Source organism: Eucyclogobius newberryi, unplaced genomic scaffold (assembly GCF_026437365.1).
Source record: "Eucyclogobius newberryi isolate DKJ021-1_F unplaced genomic scaffold, fEucNew1.0.hap1 SCAF_13, whole genome shotgun sequence".
Taxonomy (NCBI): Eukaryota; Metazoa; Chordata; class Actinopteri; order Gobiiformes; family Gobiidae; genus Eucyclogobius; species Eucyclogobius newberryi.
In genome coordinates this window covers 12,171,244-12,199,072 of record NW_027315757.1, presented here as the reverse complement: position 1 = coordinate 12,199,072, position 27,829 = coordinate 12,171,244, and the positions used below count along the sequence as shown (strand labels likewise).

At 41.0% G+C, this 27,829-nt stretch overlaps 1 protein-coding gene across 1 annotated transcript; it reads right to left on the bottom strand.

Moving 5' to 3' along the window:
* Window positions 1-300: 300 nt before the first annotated feature.
* Window positions 301-26,764, bottom strand: arhgdig (Rho GDP dissociation inhibitor (GDI) gamma). The gene is made up of 6 exons (XM_072442631.1): window positions 26,612-26,764; window positions 14,556-14,711; window positions 13,233-13,313; window positions 1,883-1,953; window positions 1,424-1,487; window positions 301-1,350 (listed from the first exon to the last, which is right to left on the bottom strand). The coding sequence occupies exons 1-6, from the start codon at window positions 26,682-26,684 to the stop codon at window positions 1,154-1,156; spliced, it is 642 nt and encodes a 213-aa protein (XP_072298732.1). The 5' UTR covers window positions 26,685-26,764; the 3' UTR covers window positions 301-1,153.
* Between the last annotated feature and the right edge of the window lie 1,065 nt (window positions 26,765-27,829).

Genomic DNA, 27,829 nt, shown 5'->3' with positions numbered 1-27,829 from the left:
CATGACGACAGACTGGGGGGTCCCTCTGCTGCTGGCTCTGCTCGTCCTGGCACTGGTCTATGCTTTCCTCTATCTGCCATCCACAGCCCACAAGGCACTGATGGAGCAGGCTATGGGCAGCAACAACACCACCTCTGCCCTCACTTTGGACTAATGCATGCTCCTCTATTACTTTGTTGTATTTTGGAATTTGTGGCAGAGATAGCGCCAATGAAAATAATAAAAGCCATGTAAATGATCTAAAAAGAGGTAATGTTTGTTGTGTTTGACTGATAATTGGAGAAAGTATTGAGTCACCTGATTGGATGGCAGCCTTTATTAAAAGATACAGAATACAGTGGTGGTCTACAGTGAGAGCTAGGAGACACACAAAGGTTTTCCTCTAAGCCACTAGTGACATCTCAGCCTTATTTTCATCACATTAACTTTACAATAAACATGTAAAAAGTGAGAGAACCCGACATGCAACACCCAACAAGCCAACTATTACAGTGTGTTCCCATGTAATTTTTATATTCAATGTTTAGCAATATGACAATATCATATTCAAATAATCAACACAGATAATTGATTTATAAAGGGAAAGGGTCTCCAGATGTTTACATTTTCTATGTAAGAGTTCATTGAATCCAGTACTGCATTCACATTATGTCTAGGAAACATTTTCAAAGGGCTCATTAAGATTTATTGAGGAAAATGTATTCCAATTTCAACTAACTACATGCATGTTGCTCAACATTATACACAGATCCAAAATAACCAAAGCTTTAGAAGCAAACATCCAAAAATAATGTTTTGATTATTTTTTCCCAAAAAAATAATCGATTTTCACCGTAATCCTGCATTAAATTGATCTCTTCTGAATCACAATGACTGTAAAAGGTTACATTACCCGTTTATAAAAAATGAAATTATGGGATGAAAATGTAAGCCTTGTTGCAGATAAAGCATACAACAAATTATTTCAACTGCACAAAAAAGCAGTAAGGGATTTTTTTGACATCATTGACCCCAAAAGCAGTTTATACAGTACCATATTCTTTATCACCAATTCTATCGAAAAGGAAAATACTTCATAGTCCCATTTGATCTTACAGTAACCTACCTGCTGGAGTTTGGACAAAGTATAGTATTTCAAGCCAACTCCCTTTTTTCACTCCCAGTCTTTTTTGATATCGACGCCCCAATCCCAGGCCAAATGGACGTTCTTGTCATCATCAATAAAGCGGGACTTGATCGTGTAATGGCCACGAGTAATCATGCCGTTGGGAGCTTCTTCCAGACGGGAAATAAACTCATGTGCCTCAGCCCGTGGTCCATAACTGCCCACCATGTATGCATCTTTCTCCACTGCACAGAAATGAACAGAATATAATAGGTTCTACACTTGCATTTTACCACAGATTTAGTCCAATTAGAATACCTGTCATTCCTTTTCTTGATGTTACATGATAGTATTTCAATCCAGCAACAATCTCACGATTCACCTGCAAAAAATAATACAATTACATTATTACACCTACTTCATAAAAAAAACAATTCTCTATTTATCCAGCAGGTGTCCTCACGACATATAGAAACTGTTCTATTGAGGGGCAGAATAACTTCCTTTGCAGATAAAGTTAAAGATATTAATTTAGCTGCAAACTGCAACCAAACAACAAGAAAAAATAAAGTTATCAAAATAGTTTAAATTAAATATCAGTATCAAAGTAAGATTAAGAAAAAAATACAAACAAAATACAAACAATATGTCCTTCCAACAGCTAAACTCCCTTAATAAACAAAATGCATTTACATTTTAACTTATGTTATAAGAATAAAGTACCCTCACATTTTACAAATACACTCATATTTATAAAATATGATGCATTTGTCTTACCTTGAAGAGTATCTTTATCCTGTACTGCACTCCCTCCTTTAAGCTAAACACTGGTAGCTTGCTGAGGTCCCCTGAGAGACAAAAATAAGTTATGACTCACGTTGTTAACAGTGATATTGTAAGCATATGACGTAATGGTGTATACAGCCTGCAGTAAATCAGCCGCTGCAAATAGGGATGACAACATTATGAATCATAAAATGAAGTCAGCCCTGTTTTCTTTGTCCCTTATTTATAAAAGCTTTAATACTGACCATAAAATACTGTGTGACCTTTAGAAGTGGCCAAATCAAGGTAAACTACATCTATTTCTCTATCAAACGTCTTTGCTAAAGAAATGTATTCAAACATTTGACATCATGGACCACTCCTGGACAAGTGATCGATTACACTGAATAACCAAGTTCAATACTAATTTTACTGTTTACATTTGCAGTACAAGCTTTGATTTAGATCATATTGTAAAGTTACACATTTGAAAGAAATAGTGGAGGGAGATATATCTAAATAATACTGGAATTATTGTTTTGGATATATTCAAAATTCCAATTTCAAGTATAGTCTATAAATATACGTATGTCTATAAAAATATATATATTATTACTATATTATTTCAGATGATTCTTTCTGAGCTTGAAACTCAACCAAGACATTTACAGGCACATTTTAGCACATTTGACAACACATTACAATAATATCATTATATGGATAAACCACAAAAAATATATCAATGAGGGGAAAAAATACAAATTATTTAGTCATATAGCACAGCCAACACAAAGAACATTAAGACAATATACATTTTTGTCAATATTGCCCCCCCATAATGTTGATTTTGGACTGGAGCAAGAATGGACTTTCCACTTAACCATGCCGCTTTATGTTCAGACATTTTACTCTTTTACATCCCAAAATGGTCCTTTTAAGAGCGTAAATGCCCTCATTGTGGAGTGTGTTGAATGGGCGTGGAGTGAAGGGCAGAGTAGCATTGTGAAACCAGCACAATCACAAATACATTCAGTGCCTAATGACTTTAAATCTCAATTTAAAAGAGCGCACCAGGCCGGAGTGCTTCCTAATGGATGGAGGAAGAGGAGGGAGGGAGATGAAGGGCAGATAGGGGAATGGGGCAGTGGTGATGTGTTCAGATACAGCCACATAGAGGCAGAGGACAGGAAGGAAGTGAAGCACAGATAAGACACGGAGCCTGGTGTCAGCTGATGATAGCACAAACAGAGGATAGTGTGGAATTTGACAAAATAAAAATGGTGTCTTAAAAGATGTGACAATGAATGTATCAGGATTGATTTGCTCATATTGATCTATTGTGATTCATTTGGATTTTGTCTTCTTAAAAACAAACAAAAATTATGGCTTTCAATCATATTTTATCCTGAACATACACAATCCATTTTTATATACATTGCCACTTAATACAAAAAATGGTTACTGTACATTTCTTTCTCTGTTCCAAACCACATGCTTTTAATTAAAAAGCCCCAAGCATATATAATTATAAGTTTGATTAATTGCACAGCCCTACATAAAGACACTAAATAATTTGTATTAAAAAGTATTAATTCGCCTCCCCTAAAAGGGCAATATCTATCAAATATTCTTTAGAAATGTGAAATTATGTGATGTGATCTGAGAAAAAGTGCTGTTCTGTGTTTTAAATTATGAAAGGATAAATAAATGACACACACAAATGCACTTTAGTGGCCTTACTGATCGGCCAGTTAGAGTGACCACAAGTTTGTGGAATGGAGCACTTTGAGAAAAACTCAGTCCTCAGGGCATGTCCCACCGGGAGGAGGCCCCATGGAAGACCAGGACACGCTGGAGGGACTATGTCTCTCGGCTGGCCTGGGAACGCCTCGGGATCTGGGAGTCCCAGCTTAGACTGCTGCCCCCGCGACCCGGCCCGGACAAGCAGAAGAAGATGGATCGAGGCTCTAATATCCGGTAGGACCGCCTTTAGCTTTGATTACAGCACACATTCGCTTTGGCATTGTTACAATAAGCTCCTGTTATATTAAAATACTTATTTACATTCAATGTTGCATTAGTTTTCACCAGTTGATCTTGTATTGATGATGTGTGAGAGTGACCACTGCACAAAGCCTTCTCCAGCTCGTCCCAAACACTCTCACTGGGGTTCAGATCTGTAGTACATTAGGTTCTACTTCTCTGTTTTCTCTGTTTGATGCCAATGATTTGACGCTTCTCAAACACACTGGGATTTGTCTTTCCACATGGTGGTTTCAGAAATGAGAAGCCACTCACTGCATCCGTCGGGTTTAAATACTGTGCTGCAGCTGAAAGATAATCAGCCATGCAGCAGCAGGAGGCTCGGACCTGTGTTCGCTTAACTGAATCCAAATGGCAACGCTTTTTGATTGGCAGTATATATGATGTGGTAAACGCTCAGACTGGCACAGACTGAATTGGAGACGCATTTCAGTGCATCAGTCACTAGTAGTAGCTGTCAGAAAGACTAAGGGGGGAACCAAAGTTTAATTCCTCCGCCGCTTTCCACCGATCCCTCTTCAAGCGCCCAAAGAAGCAGCACTGCCAAGTCTCCGCAGCACCGAACGTAGACTTGCCAAAGACCCAGTAAAGGCCGCCACCTATTGCTCAGAAATCCAGAAGCTCAAGGCAGCAGGCTATGTAGCAAGGATCTCACCTGAAGAAGCATGCAAGTCCACAGAGTCCTGGTACATCCCGCACCACATTGTGCACCATAACGGCAAGGACCGTATAGTCTTCAACTGCTCATTTCAATACAAAGGCCAAACTTTGAATGAGCAACTGCTTCCAGGGCCAACCCTAGGACCAACCTTGCTTGGCGTGCTTCTTAGATTTCGCCAGCACAGTGTGGCAATCAGCGGTGACATTCGAAGTATGTTTCACCAGGTACTCCTGCTTGCTGCTGACAAACCCATCATGCGCTTCTTGTGGAGAAATATGCAGCGAGAGGAGGAGCCCGACATCTATGAGTGGCAGGTCCTGTCTTTTGGGACCACCTGCAGTCCATGCTGCGCAACCTATGCTCTGCAGCGCCATGTCCAAGACTCTCAAGCCAACCCATCAGGTCTTGCCGAAGTAGTGACCCAGGCATTCTATGTTGACAACTGTCTCTACAGTACACCAGACCCTGCTCATGCCAAGGCTGTCGTGGATGGACTGTGCCAACTTCTCGCAGAGCAGTGGGCAAGCAACCTGCCTTCAGTCATTGAGCACTTGCCCACCGAAGCTAGATCTGTCAGCAGTGAACTGTGGCTGTCCCGCGATAGCGCTGATCTGAACGAGTCCACACTTGGACTACAGTGGAACTGCCTTGATGACACCATGGGTTATCGACACCGCCTACAAGAGCCTCTTCAACTCACGCTCAGAAACCTGTACAAGACTCTTGCAAGCCAATATGATCCATTGGGGTTCATAATACCATTCACAACTAGAGCAAAGGTTCTAATCCAGGACCTTTGGAAGCAAGACCTCAGCTGGGATGACCCAATCGAACACCAACAGCTTAAAGAGCAGTGGCTTGCCTAGGTCAAAGAGCTCCCCAATCTCCTTCAAGTGCAGTTCCCCAGAGCCTACATGCCTCCAAATGCTGATACTTCCACAGTGACCAGGGAGCTCCATGTGTTCTGTGATGCTTCGGAGAGGGCATACGGTTCAGTCGCTTACCTGCGAACCACTGATGACCAAGGTAATGTCCATATTGCCTTCATCCTAGCCCGTTCCAGAGTAGCCCCGAAGAAGTGCCTCTCCATTCCTCGCCTTGAACTCAGCGCAGCACTAACTGGTGCACAACTTGTCAAGCTTATTGAGACCGAGCTCACCATTCCAATCCACCAAGTCATCTGCTGGTCCGATTCCACCACTGTACTCCACTGGCTACAATCAGAGTCCTGCCGCTACAAGGTGTTTGTTGGAACGCGGGTAGCGGAAATCCAGACGTTGACCGACCTTACAAGCTGGAGGTATGTTGACTCGCCTCGTAACCCTGCAGATCACATAACCAGGGGCCTCACCTTGAAAGAGCTGCTGTGCCATCGCCAGTGGAGATTTGGTCCTACATTCCTCACTGAAACTCAAGACCGGTGGCCAACTATGCCTACCGCTGCTGCTGAACCTGATCAACGCGAGCTAAAGAAAAGTGCCTTCATCGGAGTTGTTACAGTGCCACCTAGCCCCCAGCTTCCTGACTCCAGTAAGTTCCACACCTGGACAGAATTAGTTCGAGCCACTCAGCAGTCCCGTCACGGGGCGGCTACGCCTGAAGTCAATATCGAAGCTTCAGACTTCATTGCAGCTGAAAGAGCCCTGCTAGTTCAAGCCCAAGTTGAGTCCTTCCCGGCAGAAGTTAAAGCACTCAAGACCCTTCGTCCAATTCCTACAGATAGCAGGCTCAGTTCCCTCGCTCCAGAGTACGAGCAAGCAACTGGTCTAATCCGAGTTGGTGGCAGGCTTCGACGGGCGGCTGACCTCGAAACTGAAACCATCCATCCAATTGTTTTAGACTCAAGACACCCTATCACCAAGTTGCTTATCAAAGACTGCGACGAACGGCTCCACCACCCGGGTGCTGAACGTGTCCTTGCGGAGTTGCGACGCCAGTACTGGATCCTAAGAGGACGTGAGGCTATCCGCAAACACCAGTACGGCTGCCGTGAATGCCAATTTTGGCGTGCCAAACCCCAAACTCCAAGAATGGCAGATCTCCCACCGGCAAGACTGCGGCTCTACAAACCACCATTCTACTCTGTGGGAGTTCACCGCTTCGGTCCATTCCTTGTGAAGACTGGTCGCCGCCAAGAAAAAAGATGGGGCATTCTATTCAAATGTATGACAACAAGGTGCCTTCACTTAGATCTACTTGAAGGCTTGGACTCTGACACTTTCCTGCTTTGTCTCCGCCGCTTTGTTGCCCGTCGTGGGAAGCCATTTGAGATACTCTGTGACAATGGCACAAACTTCACTGGTGGCTGTCAAGAGGCCTTTCAAGCCATGAACCCTCAACTCCAAAAACATCTTGCAGAACATAGAATCAAGTTCCGGTTCAATCCCCCAGCTGCTCCCCACTTTGGAGGGACGTGGGAGAGGGAGGTCAAGTCGATAAAGGCTTCCCTTAGAGTCATTCTAAAGGAGCAAGTTGTTCCTGAGCCAGTCCTGCGCACCCTACTCATCGAGGTGGAAGGCATCCTGAACTCCAAGCCACTTGGATATGTCTCAGCCGATGTCGCAGATCCTGACCCGGTAACACCCAACATGCTGCTTATGGGACGCAAAGATTCGTCACTTCCACAAGCTCTCTACGACAGTGAAGACCTGCTGGGAAGACGCCGATGGAGACACAGTCAGGTGCTCGCCGACAACTTCTGGTCATCCTTCATCCGCCAGTACCTACCTGGTCTACAAGATCGACGAAAGTGGAAGACTGACGTGAAGGAGCTCCGCGTTGGACAGGTGGTCCTCATCGTAGATCCTCGCTTCCCGAGAGCATCCTGGCCCGTGGGCACAGTGACAGAGACATTCCCTGCACCAGATGGTCGGGTACGTACAGCGGCCGTGAAGGTGAGAGAGAAGACCTACACCCGTCCGGTCGTCAGGCTGATTCCTCTTCCTCCGCTGGTGGAAGAAGACGACAGCGCTCCTGATAGTCTTTCTGGTGATGGACAATTATCCTGACTGACAATTGTGTCAGAAACTGTGTCAGAAAGACTAAGGGGGGAACCAAAGTTTAGTTCCGTGTTTCTGGACAGCCCTCTTTTACTGTTACTATTCAAGCTAACTATTCAGCAGCACCACATATTGTGTGCGTAATTACTATAAAAGTGAGTATTTGGTCGTGTTAATGTTTATCAATTGTATATGGTTGATGTTTATCCTTATCTTTGACAGTTAATGCACTGTATTCAGCTAAACTGCCGCGATCCTTTACTTATCGCTGTTTTCGCAGTCAACTAGCTTGTTCTAAAAATAGCTCCGTCATCGGCGCATATGTAACCCGAGTTCTATACCGCATGTACTGTGCAATGTAGAAGTTTAGTAATGTGACTAATTCATGTTTACTGTCTTTCTGTTCCCAGACCACACACACACATATTACAAATTAAAGGACATTCTCAATTCAATCCAGTTTCCCCTGATTCTCTAACCGGAATCAACGGCCCATACTGTCCGCTCCAATCAGCGTTATTTCCCCTTGGCTAATGTGGATATTTCTACAGTAGCAGTCCGCCTGCTCACTGGGACGAGACGCCAGGACCATAATACACCTGTGCTGTCCTCGCTCCACTGGTTACCTGTCGTTTTTAGAGCTCAGTTAAAGATGTTACTGCACAATCTAGCGCCTTCTTACCTTTCAGATTTATTTTTTTTATGCTCATTTTTTGAGAGCTTCAAATCATTGATAAAACTCAACTTTATTTGTACTATTTTTAAGTTGTGTTTTAAATTCTATGATCTTAGTAGCAAATTGTCTGTTCCTGTTTTGTTTCTTTCCTTTTTGCTTTAAATATTTAACTAGTATAGGGTTATTGAAATGGTGCAGCACTTTGGGGCAGTGTATCCGTTTGTAAATGTGCTATATGAATACATTTGACTTTTGACCTTTGACAAGTAATCAGAGTTGGCGGTAAACGCTTTAGCAGGTATCGCGAGTACTCAAATTACTTTTTAGAGTAATAAATTAAGATAAGCAATAATTACAGACAAACAAATGAATCCATGAAAAAAGATGAATATATTACTCATATTACCAGGCACTGTATCCTTACCATTGAGGGGTATTAAAGGTGCACTGTGTAACTTTTCTATTGCTTGTCTACATGGAGATGTTATTACCTGGAATGTTTCACATCCATTAAACTTGTCTATTTTACATTTGTTGAATTAAAGGTGCTTTTACAGTTCTAAAAGTTTACATACAGACAAAACTCAAACTTCCATTAACCTCCTCAAACGTTTTTTATGTTGAGCATTTCTGGACCCGACCGCACATTTCCACGTCATTTTGTCTTTTTATAAATCCCAAACTAAAACCTGTGACCTGTGAGTTGGCCTGGTGGCGCCACCTGCTTGTCTCCAAGGAGATAGATATGTTTAAAGCCATATTGTGGGACATTACAGGCAAAGCAATAACCTCTGCATGGAGACAAGCAGGTGGATCTTTATGGCATTTCAGAGCCACAGCAATTAACAATTAAAAACTGAATATTTGAACGGTCAAAATTCCTCAAAATGTCTGCTTGTTACAGGAAGTTGAAACCCATGGATAGAAGTATCATACTCTGAAATGGATGGGTCATGAATGGTTGAGAAAGATCAGGCATCAGCTATTTTAATATTAATATTTAACAGAAGTAAATGTCCTGTGCCTGGCTCTTCTACTGGCTTTAATTCCAAATATGCATCGCTTTAAATATATTCAGACTCTCCTGTACATCTTTTACCTGCTTTGGCAGCTTTTCTGATTCACCTCCTACAACAGATTCAATCCAAGCTCGTATCACAAATGTAATACAGCGCTGCGCTTTTGGAGACATCCTCTTTGTCAGAGGCAGTTTCCTTCTCTCACTAGGAACATGCTGATTACTTTCTCTTCACTGGCTGATTGAGTTCCTGCCAGGGTCTGGTCTCATGGGACGTGGGGGCCAAGGCAGAAGTGTGGCCCCTGGGAGCGTCTGGCTACAGAAAATGGGTCAGAGTGGAGATAGACCGTCTAACATAGAGTCTTTCAATTCGCTGGAGATCTGATTTATGGGTCTTTGAAGGAAGCAGAATCTTACGAATCCATTTGTGTGAGCGACTTTCAAAAGATGGAGGCAACTTATAGCAGTATACGTTATCTGACAAATACTGGTAACTTGATTCTAATCTAGATAACGATTATAATTATTTAAATGAATGTAGGAACTGCCACAATATAGATCATGACTGTCATGCTAAATAGGTTTAGATGAAATAAGCATCCATGTCTACTCTGTTGCCATAAAACTGTATAAAAATAAATAATTTCATCTCACACAATAACAAGACAAATGTGGCAGTGAATTAATTTAAATATTGTTCGTAACATGGTTGTTCATATAAGAAAATGAAGCAAAATACATACATCCTTTTTTTTTCAAGTTTTGGGTGTTTTCAAGATTATGTTTGGACTATAATACCAAATTGCATAATACTATTGCCCAAGTTGTAATGGTACCGTGAGTTGTTTCCTAATATGGTGATCAATTTAGTATTTTGTAATTATGTATCCTTGGTCATAGTACGTGAGTAAATGTATAAAAATGTGGACTAAATAACATGGAACTTTAACCAAGCTGAATTTAGGGCACAGACCAACTGGGAATATTGTGTTGTTTTCTGTATTAAGCATCTACTCATCACCATTTAGTCTATGATATACTTTTCATACTGCATAAAAACAAGATGGTAATTATATTGTACTTATTGTATTAATGCTTTTCCTTTCAATTTTGACATAATGACAAAGTGCACGAGCGTGATTTGAACCAGCTTCACTAGGTAATATCTGTCCACCCACTGAGCTACAAAGCTATTATGTGGGAAAACGACCTCATTTAAAGCTCATATAAATCAAGCTTGTAAAACAGCCTATTTCCATTTGCGCAACATAGCCAAAATCAGAAGAATCCTGCCTAAAAGTGATGCAGAAAAACTTATCCATGCATTTGTAACGACTAGATTAGACTACTGTAACTCCCTGCTTGCAGCGTGTCCTAAAAGCTCCATAAAAAGCTTTCAACTGGTTCAAAATGCAGCAGCAAGATTACTAACAGGAACAAAAAGAAGAGAGCACATTACGCCGGTGCTGAAGTCTCTTCACTGGCTCCCCGTCGAGTCCAGAATCAAATTCAAAATTCTACTCTTGACCTACAAAGCCATAAATGACATGGCCCCATCCTACCTCAAAGATGCTATAGAACCATATCATCCAAACAGAGCTCTTCGCTCTCAGAATGCCGGCCTTCTGGTGGTGCCAAGAGTCTCTAAAAGTACTGTAGGAGGTAGAGCGTTTAACTACCAAGCCCCTGTGTTATGGAATCAGCTCCCGACCCATGTTAAATATGCTGACACAGTCTCTTCATTTAAGTTCAGGCTTAAAACGTTCCTCTTCGAAATCGCTTATGGTCAGAGTAGTTAGGAACAGAAACATAAACCCACAGCTTTAGCTACGCTGCCCTAGGAGTAACTATGCTGGGGGAAGTATGGCAGCTTGAGCACTATCCTCTTCTTCTTCTGACTACTTATGCTATCAAACAATATTTATTTTTTGATTCCACTTGCAAATTGTTCACCGCCTTCTTTTCTTTCTCTCACTCCTGAGGACCTGTGGACCCAGATGCCCCTCCCCTGGTGAAGTGGTCCCTGCCCTGTGTGGACGGTCCCTCATCTGCCTGAGGAGTGGGTCCAGCTCGCCCCCGACGGTCCCTCTTCTGCCTGAAGAGTGGGTCCAGCTCGACTCAGTCGGTCCCTCATCTGCCTGAAGAGTGGGTCCAGCTCGCCTCAGTCGGTCCCTCATCTGCCTGAAGAGTGGGTCCAGCTCGCCTCAGTCGGTCCCTCATCTGCCTGAAGAGTGGGTCCAGCTCGCCTCAGACGGTCCCTCTTCTGCCTGAAGAGTGGGTCCAGCTCGCCTCCGACGGTCCCTCATCTGCCTGAAGAGTGGGTCCAGCTCGACTCAGTCGGTCCCTCATCTGCCTGAAGAGTGGGTCCAGCTCGCCTCAGTCGGTCCCTCATCTGCCTGAAGAGTGGGTCCAGCTCGCCTCAGTCGGTCCCTCATCTGCCTGAAGAGTGGGTCCAGCTCGCCTCAGACGGTCCCTCTTCTGCCTGAAGAGTGGGTCCAGCTCGCCTCCGACGGTCCCTCATCTGCCTGAAGAGTGGGTCCAGTTCGCCTCAGTCGGTCCCTCATCTGAAGAGTGGGTCCAGCTTAACTCAGACGGTCCCTCTTCTGCCTGAAGAGTGGGTCCAGTTCGCCTCAGTCGGTCCCTCATCTGCCTGAAGAGTAGGTCCAGCTCCAGTCTCCTCGTGTCCGTCTGTCCGTCTGTGAGAGTCGGATCTCTCCTTCACTGGAACTCCTCCAGGTTTCTACGCTTTTTTCCCAAAGAGGTTTTTTTTGTAGTTTTTCCTGGCCGAGAAGGAGAGTCTAAGGACAGAGGACCCTGGGACATCGTCCCTCGCCACCACAGACATTGTCTGACTCCATCGCCACCACAGACATTGTTGATTCATTTCTCCCTGTGGCCCTCAGAGGCAACTGTTGTTGTGATTTTGGGCCTTACAAAAATAAATTGATTTGATTTGATTTGATTTGACCTGTATCTGCTTACACTGCTAACGGTTACTATTATTGCTTTATTGTTCACGAGAAAAATGTATTATTTAAAACAATATTTTGCAATTCCAACGCTCATGCCTGCGTCTTGAGTGGAAACAAGAGAACGAAACAACGTGTAAATGCTGAGACATCGACCCAGATGAAAACAGCAAATTGATGACATTTAGCTGTGGTTAGGAAAGCTCTCCATCAGCATTTATTCCTATCCACTTTACCATCATCATCTCACACACACACACACACACATACACACAAATGTAGCAACAGTGTGCCAGCCATTACTTAGGGCACAATGCTGCACTGCTAACGGCCTATAGTTTAAAATGAGGTCTCTAATGCGTTCAGCTTCGAGTGGAAAGTCCATTTCTCATCTGGTCTGGTGCCGCCAGGACTGTCTGCCTGCAACACGATCCAGCAGATTACTTAGTTCCTTATGCTTATGTGTAGGTTTAGTCTGTGCATTACACGCCATGAGAGAGACTGTGGTATCCAGATTATGTAAAAAAGAAAAATACTTGTAAACAGCAGCACACTGTGTCAGCGAGACTTTCCATCTTTCATTTTTTGGATGTGACTGTCACCTAGCAACCGGTGACCTTCTGTTTGAGCAAGAGTAATGCAGCAACTTACACTTGTGAATAGGGATTACCTCACAAGGGAAAACATCCACTCTAATTGATAAAAAAAACACTTAAACGTATCCTGCACTAAGAGTGGAAAAAAGAGGTACACCGTATCTGCAGCCAACATGTGACCCCTCCTCCCCCCTTCCTCCCCTTCCTCCCCCTCCTCCCCTTCCTCCCTCCTCAACATGACATTTCGCTGCACCCCTGGGAGGATGTCTATACTGCCTGGTAAGCAAACATCAACTGTCCCCTTTCTCTGCTCTTTTCAGCCGGCAGTGACACGCCCAGTGCAGTGGCTGTGCTCTTGCTCATACCTCCTGGACATGATACACAGTGAAGGGTGGGTTACCTGTTAGGTCCATGGTCTGTGGCGGCGAGCCCTCGTCGAACAACAAAGTCATACTGGTCACCTGCACGTTGGGGATGTCTCCTAAGGAAGGAATAATACATGAATCACAGACAAAATGTAAAAGTATGTCATGTGAGGGTGAACCAAAGACACCATGACGGACAATAAACACATTGATTCAAAACGGCTGAATGATAGAAACAGAGCCACTGACTTCCTGTTTTAAACTGCAGAACACATAAGCCCCGCCTCTTCACTGTACTATTTCACCTCATCGAGCAACAGATTGTTATTTACATGTTTTATGAAGTGGTTACGGGACATTTTTGAACCCAAAATGTATCACTCAGTTTTTCAAACAATGACAAAGTACAGGGATATGGGCGGGGATAGGGGGTTGGTGAAAACAGACATTTTCCAAGCACAGGAGCCTCACAATACAGGATTAACTCGAACATGTAGGAATCAATGAAAATACAACTTTGTATACAATATAATGATGAGCAAACACTGTTAGAACTCATTCAGGTTGATGTTGCACTATATTTTCCCTTTAAAGACTAAATATGGGAATTCACAATTTACACATTAGGGCTGCACAATTTGGGAAAAATATCTAATGGCAAGTATTTTTGTTTAGTTTTGGGATTTAGGTTTTAACAATGGGATTCTGGTCAAAATTCACATTTGAATTGTTTCCAGGAGAATTGACAAAAAGACTAAAACAGGCCTAAACCTGACCGGAACATGTTTGTACACATCTACAGTACATAGTTACCAGTTTTATGCAGAATAAGACAAGGAAATTATGAAATTGCAACCTGTGAGATTTGCAAATTGCGATTCTGATTTTATTGCGATTCATCTTGCAGCCCTACATTACATATTTAATACATTTAATAACTTAATCACTGACACTGGCATTTGATTTCTTACAAAACAACGTAACTGCTGCAGCGGTTTCTCCTTTCAGACGCTGCCCATAAACCCAATAGTAATGATGTAAAAATAGACCTCTGGCAGTGAGAAGGGCTATCGTTCTGAGTAGATTATTCATTTGATCGTATTATCATAGTCCGATTTCTACCGTTCTTCCCTTCCCATCTGATATTATAGAGTTGTGTTACAGTGGAGTGAGACTCGGGGCCCGGGCTGGTCTCTGCTGTTGGGGAGGTGCTGAGACAAGCAGCTCTGTTCCTGCGAGTGCGCATGTGGCAGACGACAGGGACTGTAAACTCGGTGGTTACAGAAGGTCAATACTGTGATTAGAGCGGGTACAAAGGGTCCAACACCGCAGATAAGTAGTACTGTACACACACAGACCTGGGCAACTTGAGACGGGCCCCAGGAGAGTGTTCTTGTACCGGACCAGGCTGTCGTCGTCCCGGTCCAGACGCTGTATCTCCTCAAGGGTCTTCTGCGCCGGAGCTTTGAAGGCCACAGTCTCGACGGGAGCATCGTCCTCGTCGCCTACAAGGCCTGTGTGGGAATAAAAAAGAGGACGTCTTAATAAGATGGTTTTTATATTGTTGTGGTGTTGTGATAGAATACTGAGCCTCCCACATAATGACAACACTGTGCTGTGAGGTGAACTGCGCCATGAGATCAGGACATAAACATCTCTTCTGTGGGGCCTTTGTCTAATCATAATGAATGTTCTCGTTGTAACAGTTTCATCTGTGTGCTCCAGTTTGCCCTGCCTAAAATATGTACAATGAGGAAAATATAAATATTTTTAGAACAACAAAACAAAAAGAGAGAAAGAAAGAAGAAAGAGATGAAATAACACCCCGATCACAGAAGAGGCTATCATGGGCTTATTCAACTTGATTGAATTTGATTTTGTCTCATGAATAACAAATACAAATGTATTTTAATATATTTAATGTAATATTTCTGCACATGAACAATACACACTTTTAACACAATGAAATAAGAGTTCCTCCTGACTTACCTGTAGGCCTACTGCCTGCAGTACAATGGGTGCCTGTAATGATCTGCTTTAGAGTGTATTTCATAATTGTTGTTGTACTGAACAGACATGCAAGAAGGCAGAAGGGTGGAAATGGCAAGGATCAGAAATCAAATCTAATAAAAATGTCCATTTGTCAAATAAAATGAATGTGTGAATTTATAATAGAAAAAAAAAATATTCTCAACCGCAGCTCTACAGCTTCTTGTCATTGAGTTTATGTGCAATTGTAAAACAAAAACTTGTTATGTTTAAGTCCCACCGGAGACTGTTGTTTGTCAAACCCATTCACTAGAATTTGGTTATGGGCTAAGCCTATAAATCAGCCCCTTGTCTTTGCCTCAGGCATTATTTCAATACATTTTGTGTCTGACAATTGTTAATTATTTTAAATTAAATTAAAACAAAGACATTCTGTTGTCTCTTTGATTTAACATAAAACAGAACATAAACTTCAAACTTATACCTTCTTCATTGAAATGGTCACAGAACAGGTGAGATTGCTCTGCAGGTCTGCATATCATATCGGCTTATGTAGGTCAGCCTGAATACTGCAGGAGCTGATTTCATCTGGGAATATGGTTCAATATTGGATTGTACAGACTTTTGAAAGTGCGTTTAGCAGGCTTGAATTTAATTTCAACTTCAGGGAAGCCAAGTTACTGAGAGATGGGCAACTTTCTTAGAAATAATGATTAAGGGCGTGTAGTGCAGCGCAGAGGTATATGAACATCTTTTCCCAAAATCTTTGAACTATACCCTGTATTAAAGCTGTACTACACACTGTAAGACATAAATATATGATGAAATAAGTAGATGAAGAAAAAAACAAAATAATGGGGACAAAAACATAGTCCAATACCTCCATTTCATTCCAGTAACTGTATGTAGTTTATTTAATTCTCTACGGTTGTTTTTACTGCTCAAAAATACTTAAAAAACTTACCTGCTTGTCTATGGCAATGACTAGACCACACCCAAAATGTTTACATTCTAGCCAAACTCTTACATCTCCATGGAGACAAGCAGGTAACGGACGCTCCACCATAAATGTTACATAGTGCACCTTTAGCAGCCCTATTTCATAATGAGTTAAAAGCAGCCAAAAACCCTCGACTAAAATGCCATCTCATAGAAAACAGCCACTTTCACGCGCAAACCCTTGATCGATCACAACATACCAACAGACTCCAATTACCTCAAGTGCCGGACACATACACGGGCTAATGTGCAGCAGAAGCCATCATGCTTGTATTTGTATTGTTCAGAATGAGCGCAGCAGCAGAGCGGTGCGTTGTCTGTGCAGGTAATTGGATGACACAGGCCTAATCATACACGCGCGCTCGCTTTAGTCACACGGGCCTATCTCTGCACAAGAGCAAGGTTACATCCATCCTGAGAAACACAAGTCAAAATATCAGGAGTTTAATCGGTGCAAACAGGGGCCAGCTCCACGCCAACGCCTAATCAGAGCGCCGGGGCCCTATGCCGTTACCATGGCAACCCACGTGAACTTCCTTTTACAATGACTGATCACCTTTTTCGAGGCAACCTGCTTTGTATGTGCTGCAATCAGACATAACTATAGGGCCATCTACAGTAATAGCAAGACAATAAGGAATGACAGAGACACGGCCCTATCTCGCAATGAGAAGTACGAGGGGTAGATTTGTAGATTGTATATGTCATCTCTATGATATTTGGTATTAAATGCACATTGTTAAAAAATGCTAGTACCAACAATTCATTTCTTTAGTGGCTTTGGAGGATTTTGGATGTAAGTATTGTTGAAAAATTAAATAATCAATTATAGTAAACAGATTTATTACTTACAATACTTGAGTTAGGGGTACTCGAAATGTGAGAGAAAATGCACAAGAGTTAAGGAACTACTGTCTATTGTATCGATAATTGAGCAAAAAATATTGATGCTTCAAATTTCTCAAAAAAATAGTTGTTTAGATTTTTGTAATGGTTTTAGGTTTTCTGCACATATATGTACTTATGTACATATTAGTTCAAGCTGAGTTTGGAAGAAAATAATGATGGCCTACATAAAATTGTTGAGGAGTTTCAATGCATTTTAGCACAAACTCATGGTATCGGTATCGGATCGATATCGCCACATTTGCCATAGCGTTACTTGGTATCGGATGAAATCAATAATCAGTGGTATCGCTCATTACTACTGCACTAAACTAGGCTACAAAAAATAATGTTTAAATAATAATTTGGTTCGCTGTGTTTTAGAGCATGGCTGAGTAAAAAGTGAATGAATGCCTTTTATTTAACCCTGCATACTAACAGCACAAGCTCATGCTATTAGTGCCCTTTTCTCTTTGATCTGCACTCTGCTGACCTGTCACACTTAACCGCATTCATTAGCATGCATTTGAAAGCAACACACCGGCGGCACAGTATTACCTTTATTTTCATGAGCACAATATGGCTAGAGCCAGATCAGAGTCAGAATCAGAAAAGGGTTTATTGTCATTGCCAGTGAACAAAATTCACAAACTAGAGTAAAGTAGTGGTTCATGAAATTACAATTAAGAATAAAAAAGTAAACTACTAAGAGTAACTGCCTGGATGACTTATAATTTTAAGTAATTAAGGGCAGTATATTAAGAACACAAAGCACAACAGCACAAAATCTGGTATTTTCAAAGGCTAGACCACAAACATTTTAAAAACTAAATTACATATTAAGGAGACTTAGTGTTCAAAACTCTTATTCAAGTAAGAGTCCTCTTACACGGTCAAATATTTTACTCAATAGGAGTAAATGAATGATGTCTAAAAACTACTAAAGAAGTACAATTTGTATTAAAACGTTACTAAAGTAAATGTAACAGAGGAATGCTGCACTCACTTTTTATATAAACAGCCTGGTAATTAAATTCATTATTTGCCTTGAAATTCTACAAACAAAACTCCATAATGACAATGTGAAAGAAGGTTGTTTGAATTCTTTGCGAATTTATTAAAAATTAAAAATAGCTCCCTGAGCTCTGGCAGTGACACTCAAGGACACTCACAGAGTCGTCCTGTTGCCACTCCTTTGTTGTCCTGGCTGTGTTCTTATGGTCATTGTCTTGTGGGAAGATGAACCTTTGCCCCAGTCTGAGGTCCAGAGCCTCTGGAGCAGGTTTTATCAAGGATGTCTTTCCGTTTATCCTGACAAGTCTCTCAGTTCCTGCTGCTTAAAAACACCCCCACAGCCTGATGCTGCCTCCACCAGGCTTCACTGTAGGTACTGACCAGGTGATGAGCGGGGCCTGGTTTCCTCCAGACATGATGCTCGCTGTTCAAGCCAAAGAGATCAATCCAGAGAAAAGTGTTTCTCATGGTCTGAGAGTCCTTCATGTGCCTTTTACTGAGGCTTGGACACTGTTAACTCCAATAAAGTTGTAGAAGCATCAGTGGAAAAATGATGTTCCTGAAGTCAATTTTGAGTGTTTTGGTAAATGCTGTAAATACTTATGTACATGTGCTTTTTATATTTGATTTTTAATAATGTTTTTGCAAGTCATGATTATGGGTTATTGTTTTTGGAATAAGGCTGTAACATAACAAAATATGGAAAAAAATGAAGCACTGTCAATACATTCCACTTACACTGTATATCACCATTTAATGTAATAATAACTCTAAAATGTAGATAAATGGAGGCCTGAGGTTCTCAATATTGACAAAAATGAATAACGTTGAATAATGCTTAGTCTTCATCTGTAATATTATCTTGTTCATTTGCCTTGATGCCAATAAATCTGCCCTGTTACCCCCCGGCTTCTGCGATCATCATTAGTTATTACTTATTCAGTCCAAGTGGGTTTTGGCGCCATGTTTTATGATTCATGTGAGGCTTCTTGGATCTATGACAAAAAGACTCAAGGCAAGCGCGCCTTTCTGCACACACATTTAGCTCAAATCAACACGGCAGTCTGGATGGCTTTAGGAGTGGGCCCTAGAGAAGCTCCTGAACAATGTTAGCCATGCAGTGTAATGTCATTTTAATCCGGGGGTGTCTGCACTTGATTAGTGGGACACAAACTGTAAGACTGATCGGTGCTCTCAAGCTCTATGGAGACAAATGTAAAAGAGGTTATGAGACAATTGTAGCGATAAGCTTCTCCGTCTGTCATGAGTTTAACTTCCAATTGGCAAGTCCTGAAGTCTACAGTATATTAAAATGGAGTAAAAAGAAAAATGATTACTAAATGATATGATATGGAAACTAGAGATGGCCCATGAGAGGATGGCGCTGCACAAAATCTGACCACTGCTTTTTTTATGTTTGCAGCGAGACAGGGTTTTGAATGTTTAAAAATCTTTGTAATATAGAAGCATTTCTATATTATTACTTTATGTATTACTTTTCTTGTGTAGAATAGTGCTCTAGAGTTTAAATCAGCTCTATATATCGGCCTCATACATATCGGCTGCTCTGGACTTAAAAACATCTGTATCAGGATCTGCCATGAAAACAAAACAAAAAGCATGTCGGTCATTCTATAGTGGAAACCCCAAGTTAGAGACATATTTCTTTCCAATAATCCTGCAGAAAAAATCCTTGTATGTGAAAATATATGTGGTTTGATGAGCTCAAAAATGAAATATTGATTGTTTTGTGACGACATCTCGCTCCAAGATGGGGACAATAGGGATGACAGGATTATTAGGTTGATTAGGTTAATTAGATGATTATTAAGTTCATAATGTAATCCTAAAAAACAAAGAATTATAATTGGGGCCTTTTTTGAAGCAAAATCAAGTACTATTATTATTATTATTATTATTATTATTATTATTATTATTATTATTATTATTATTAGTAGTAGTAGTAGTAGTAGTAGTAGTAGTGGTAGTAGTAGTAGTAGTAGTAGTAGTAGTAGTAGTAGTAGTAGTAGTAGTAGTAGTAGTAGTAGTAGTAGTAGTAGTCGTAGTAGTAGTAGTATTAATTATAGCAACAACAAAAACTAAAATGTATTTGTAAAATGTAAAATGTATTTGTTTAATTTGTCTTTCAGAAAGTTACATTTTGTAAAGCTGGTTACAAACTTGAAGAAAAGACTACGGGAATGAACGAAAATGAAAGATTTCATTGTTGGTTGATCACAGTGTTGTGAATAATCGCTAAAATCGCAAAAAATATTCAGAACACTCAAATTTGATAATGTGACAAAGAGAGTTTCCATATTTATTTCATGGTATTTTCATAAGAATAAGATCAGTCACAATTATTGCCACTGATCATTTATATCAGTAACGACGCTCTTGAAGTCGCTAGATTACAGCAAAAATCTGCAAATTGACACTTAATTATTACTCCTTATTCAACATTATGTGCCTGTAGAATATTGCGACGTCGCCTTAAACCCTGTGACAAAATTATTAGTTCTGAGTTGTGAAAACATTTCCCGGTTTCCCTTTGCCCTGCATCCTCTCCTCCTCCAAACCAGACAACTGCTTAGTGTGAGGAGACCACAGCGGCGTGAAGCAGAGCATGCATTTGCAGTTTTATAGTCCTTTGTGACTCGCTGTCCTTGTTCTTCCTAATGCTATAATGAGCCCGCTGGGACGCTCAAACACACACTATATGACAAAGCACCCACTGCAGGAGATAAAGGGATCCTCCACCGCACTGTAAAAACAATACGAGCCGTTAGAATGAAAGCAGAGGCGATGGAAGCACAATAATGACAACAAAGACCAACTGGCCCAGACATTAACGTTCACTATGGAGAAGGCACTTGCAGTATTATAATGTTTTAAGTACAAATTCTACATAATGCATTTTGATCGGGACTGTTGAAATAACTCATTTTGAAGCTACAGAAAAACATCACAATAAACCATAATATGTTAATACTATATCGACTTCAATAAATGACTGCTGGAACAATATGTTTTGGGGCTTAATATTTCTTGTTTGTATCTTTGTATCAAGGACAAGAAAATGTTTTTGGGTAATATAATAAACATTTCAGCTGAAGAGAGTTGAATAATCCAAAATAATCATAAATGACACATAATTGATACAAACTACCAATGATGAAATATATGATGATTCGCTTGGAAAAGGTTTTACTTGGTTTTCTGGGTTACTGTGTGTGGTATAAAGTAGTTTCAATATAAATGTTTATCTGGATTTTTTCTGGAACAATATATTGTAAAACATCCAAAAGTGTTATTGTGGCAGAACTCTGTTTAACCTAAGGCAGCATGAGGGTCTTAAGCGACTCTCTGCAGCTCAAATCTTGTTACATCAATTACTATCTTGTTAAATCAATTACTACAAATGTATGAGAATGTACCCACAATAAATATTTTGTCCCAAAAACAATAGTTCCAGTTATTATTATTTTAATATTATAATTTTGCTCGTTTAATTCGATCTTCCTTCAGTTGGGCAAATACAGCCCTGTGGGAAATGCTGGATGAAAATGTAGATTATAATTGTATATATATTACTGACAATAACTTTAGTTTTCAAGATGCATTGTGACTTTATTATAAAGTGAACATTTTGGGTACATTGCTGTGTACATTGTCGTTACATCTTTATTTAAAAGTAAAGCTTTGGCACACTGCTGTACTGAGAATAACATATTGTAACTGCTATTCCATATTTCATCATCTTCATTGCAGCATATTTTGCCCTTAAAGCATCTCTGACCTTTTTCACACGTCTGCAGACATTGCTCTACAGTACCCATAGTGCACTGGGCTTCCATTCATTCAGCACAGCTTACAGGAGGGAATACATTCATTTGGTGCAAACTGTACAAGAAGACTTGCTCTGCTGCCTGTAAGCGGCACAAAGCTCTAGATTTACAGAAAACAGTGGAATTGGGTCGTGAATTACACCCAATGTACATACCAATCCACTGTAAACTAAAATGTGCCTTGTGCCAAAAAGAAATACTAAAGTAACGGCTCCTCAAACACGACACATGATAATAAACTGATAATAAACTGATAATAGTCAGCCAGAATTCAACCCACAACCTGTTCTCTTTGCATATTAACACCACACCAGACTTTTACTTCTTTAATTAAATAATACCTTCTAAAGTGAGCAGACATCTTTATGACAAACATTAAAACATTTATATTTATTTTTTTTACATTTTTGTGAATGAATCTTTTGTAAATACCATATTGCGTGCTTTAATTCATGTTTTTTTCTTTCCAGCCAGATGCTACTTTCAGACAATTACTCTTACTTGAGTGGCTACATTACTCTACTCTCTCTGAAAGAACAAAAAAATAACAAAAAACACTTTGAGAAATAATAATGGCATCAATCTTTGTCCATTAAATGTAGCCCCCCCATTGGCCTTGACTGATGATGCAACTGTAATAATACAAGTTCAATTCAGTGGCAACAATTAAAACGCCAATGTTCACACGGGCACGTCCCCAGCCGCTCTGACAGTAACTGACAGTAACTGACAGAGACAGCCGCTCGTCTAATTGACTGACTTGATAGGTCCTGTCTGTGTCTACTCACACACTCAACCTCATTTATCACTCCGGCAACCCAAAAAGGAGGGGAAGGAGAGGCAAAGATGGACTACGAGAAGTGGCAAGTCCAGTATGGTTTCCTAAAGACTCTCATCTGACAAAAGGAGCAGATGGACACGAGAGTGAGCCGAGAGGCAGTGGGTCGTGGCCTGGCTGTGGAAGGTAATAAGGAAAAGTCATGTTCAAGGCGACCAGGGTTCAGTAGTTTTGTTATGAAATGTATACTGTGATACCCACATACAGTACATACAATGCTGCCTGGGGAAATCATTGTATTTTAAAGGAGACGTATCATGCTTTTTTCATGTACTGTGAGGATCATCATTTTATATTTTGTTCATTGTAAACGGCGATATTATTCTAACTAAAACGGTTTAATAATAGAAACAAGTTAAATTTACGATCAGTACATTTTCATTTACATGTTTATATTTTTGAACAGTGGCTATATGACATTTCAGTTGCCGCTTCAGTTTCAGGACAAAATAAGATTATTCAAACGTCCATGAATCAATCAATCAACATACAACTTTGAGTAAACTAATGATGATGTTAAGAAACAAGTGCTTTTTGATTGTTTTCTTATTGAGTATGTTATGCCTGGTCAGAGAGTCAAATATATCACCATGGAAACTTTTAATATCGAGGGTGTTGGTTTGTTGTTCTTTTATTTGTACTGTATATGTACTTAATGGGCTGGTGTATATCCTTTCCTTTGTGTGACTATTACTGTTGTTTTGTCCTGTAGATATTTTAGCATCAACCTGCCAAGGGACTGTAGGGACTTTAATCTTAAACATATTTACATGCATACATATACATAAGTGTTGCTCAACGAGAAGAGAGGCAGTAGTTTAATTACCATCAGTCCGAGTCCCTGCGACTTGAATACTCAACACATTGTGCTGGTGTATATATTGTGCTTCCACCCACAGAAGGCCAGCTCAGAGACAAGCTGAGAAGTGCATAGATTACCACTTCTGTGAGGAAAGTGATCATGTTAGAGAAGGACACATTCTGTAACAGCTGATGACGCCCGTCATAGATACAGCTAACCACATAGACATGAAACAAAGTTAGAAATGGAGGCATCCTTGATAAGACGATGGAAAACACCTTAAACAAATACAAGAAACACTGTTGTAACAAGATTAAATGCTCATTTATGATGATTTTGCATAATATGTCTCCTTTTGATAATAAAATTCCTTTTGATTTCAAGTTTAGGGCAAGATATAGTATTTGATTTTGCCCCAAATAAAAAAATAAGTATTATAACTTTGGATACTTTGATTTTAATGAAAATGTTGCAGCTTAATTAAATATATCATTAATATTATTTTTATTTATTTATCTTGAATAATAATTTATGTTGAGAATAAACCAAACTAGGACCAAACCAGACCTAACCAAGTCTACATCACATTGCAAAACATTTAGGGTGCTAAAACTAAACCTGGACCAGATCAGGCCTAAAATGTGCTACACTCTTGACATTTAGGACCAAATAAAAGTGTGACCCTTAGTCTTTTATGATTTTGATTTGAATGAACTTTCAATACATTGTGCAATCCTGTCAGTCACAACATGCACAAGCCAATGAAATGCAGGCTAAAAGAGCTTCATTACGGTGATGGAGGTTGATTGACAGCCTGAGCCTCACCCATTGGACTAGCCTGCTCTGCTGACAGCACTGACTCTCTGCTGTGAATTCCTTTGTTTCACACATCTTCACCTGCTCCGTCTCTCCTCCTCTGCCCGTCTCACCTCACTTTACTCCACAGCGTCCGGACATTTATCTTCTACCGATGCTTCCTAAACTACAGCTCCTCCGTCGCCTCAATAATGAGACATAACCACGCCGGCAAATGAATTCAGACTAATCAGTACTTCAGAAGAGATAGTAAAATGCATTTCTGCACACGATTATATTATAAAATGGCGACAAGACAAGTTAAAAGAGGAGTCACAGTTGCAAAAGTTTGAAGCTCAAATTAACAGTAACATTTTCGCACAATGTTGTAGTGGTTGATCAAAGACATACTGTTTTAGTCTATGTACAAAATGTATGTACAAAATGTGATGTATTGTAAATGATCATATGCAATAGGGATGGGCAATTATCAACATTTTAATCAAAGTTAAGGTTCTGTCATTACAAATCGTCAATTATCAACTAGGGGATTTTTATCTAGAGGTCCACAACCAAACCTCTGAGTAAAAACACGTAGTTTGGACCAGAGATTAAATTCAAGAGGAAAATGCTTGTTGTAAATGATCCCTAAAGGTCTGCACTGTTGTTTGTGTTCAGGAAATTAATACTGAAATAAAAACACATTTGAAACAGAGATTGGTCACTATGAGGAAATGCATTCAGTTATTTTAGTTGTCATGTCAGCTCTAATACAGTCTTCTTATATTGTTGCACTGTTTTCATAATTTCCTGCACCACCTCTCTCCGCAGTGTTTCTTCCCTGATGTTCAAACATATTTCAGTGCTGCAGATGCTGAGTGCGACAGGCAGCCTCCCTCATCTTTGTCACGCTCGCTCTCCACACACACACACACACACACACATACTCACACACACACACACTCACACACACACACACACACACACACCTGGGCGAGGGAAACCCCAGGACCCCTCCACCATCTGGCCCTGTTCAGCCTTTTAACCACTGCAGTCATTCCACCCCCAGTGACTTATCAAGCAGATAAAGAGCCCGGTTTAGCTGTGTCATCACTCCCGCCCCTTTGCTGTAATAGCCATTTATGACCATTACGCTGCATATTTAAATATTCATGAGCGGAGATGTAAATACCCAAACACACTCTGAACCCACATATAGAAACAGCATCGTGTGTGATCAATAGCTATTGATCTGCCACCTTTGGCTTGTGTTGGCACAGCTTCATGTTAGGCATAAAAATGTCCACAGCCTCTCAGGTGGAGACTTATGGCACAAGGCTGGAATCACAAAATGCTGTTGCCTGCAAAGAATGGGCCCAAGAGTAATTAGACTGGTTAAAATGACAATACAGCTATTTTAAATGATTATTACAAGTGTCCACGGGTTTCAGAACGATGAAGACAATTGCCAAAACTAAATATTATATCTTTGAATTGCCAAGTCCACAGAATGTTGCATATGACAGGAAGCATACCCGGAATTTATAACAAAAGACATAAAATTACCTACAAATCCAATAAATGAATGAATGAAATAAAAGTAGAGATAAATTAGGCTGGACTAAGCTAGTTCATCACCACATCCAACAACAATAAAAATCAATACAAAAAATTAAATAAACAGACGACATCCACAACTGCAATTACCAATTATTTCAATAGTCGACCAGTCAAATGATTAAATACATTTCAACTAAATAAAGTTTGATGACCAAAGACTTCTAAATAGAGAATATTTGGTATTAATTCGCGATTAGTGTAGATCTGAAACAGTTTATTATTTTGGGACATTTTGATTTCATGTTTATAAAGTGTTTTTAATGTGTGTTTTTTGTCTGCACAGCCCTGACAACGATCACCAAAACACGACTACGATCACATCCATAGTCGACAAGTCAGGATTAATCGATCAATCGCTGCAGCTCCGACAGCGCCAAACCATCAGACCGCAACTCTCACGGCGCAGTGTGGCTGACAGTGGCGCGCAGGCTGCACATTTCAGACCCCAAAACCCCGCAAACTTTGCACGTTCCGAACGGACGACCGGGTGCAGCAAAGTCACGCCTTTAACTTGCGCCGCGCGTCTAAACTTGCGACCTCACGAGTGCCACCCCCGCAGACCCGCGCCCGCAAGACCCGCACCCGCAGACCCGCGCCCGCAGACCCGCGCCCTCCGCTGCTCACCTCTGTAGCACATGGCGACCCACAGCAACTCCAGCACCTGACCCCCGAACTCACACGCGTCCACTCCCAGCATGGCGCTCCGGCGTGGGGCTGCTGCTGCCGCGACTGCCGCTGCTGCCGTCTCCGCGCTCACCGCAACCAGACGATGGACGGAAGATGGGGGGGGGAAGAAAAAAAGCCTCCTCCACAGGTAGCAGCGCCCAAAAAGTAGTTCCACGAGAAAGAGCAGGAATGAGGACGACTTGGGGAGAGGTCAAGGCGCGAGAGAAGGGCGCGCGGGAGGAGGGCGTCCGTCCGCGGGCGTGGGTGTGAATGTGCGCGCGTGTGGCAAGATGGAGAAAAGAAATGTTTAGACAAAAAAAAAAAAAAAAATGCCCAATACAAAGAGGATGATCAAAGCGAACGATCACGCAGATGAAACTTCTTCTTGTGTGAGTGTGTGTTGAACTCGGATGGACAGAGCCGCTACGGGAGGCGAGCGTGGCTGGCGAGAGTGGCGCGTGCGTGTCTGACTACGCCGGTTATCGACTCGCAGACGGACCGTGCGCTCCCCCACCAGCCTCCACTGTCATCCACCCGGAGACTGCAATGAGCTCATCTTTTACCCAGCCCCATCCCTTTAGTTCTCTCTCTTCTCCTCCTCCTCCTGTAAACCGCCCCTCGTGCCCCTGTAGCACCAGCCAGCCCTATGTCCACTGTTTCTCACCTATTCATCTTTCTCTCACTCACCCCCACAACACATCCTTCATTCCCCCCCCCTTCTTTTTCTGGCTGCTTTGAGTGACCACACCCTGGTAGCACTGGATGCACATTTTACACCCATTTGTTTGAGTTAAACAAAGGATAGTGGGTTACAGCAATGTGACAGTACAGGATTAGGCTAGAATCAGCACAAAAATATAAGATATACCTTGATAAATGTGTGAAAATAACAGTACAGTTAAAAATTTGAATCAAATTTTAAATGTAATGACTTAAACATTCAGTGACACATTTTAAAGGAGACATATTATGCAAAATGAGCTTTTAACCTTGTTTCAACTGTGTTTTCTCATCATTAGTTTATTTGAAGTAGTACTGCATCGCCCACATCCCTTTACTTAGTTGTACAGTTTGACAAATCAAGAGTTCTAAAATTTCACATAACCACTTTTCAGAAATAAAAACACATGTAAATGACAATTATCTGCTTGTTACTGTGAAATGTCATTATGAAGA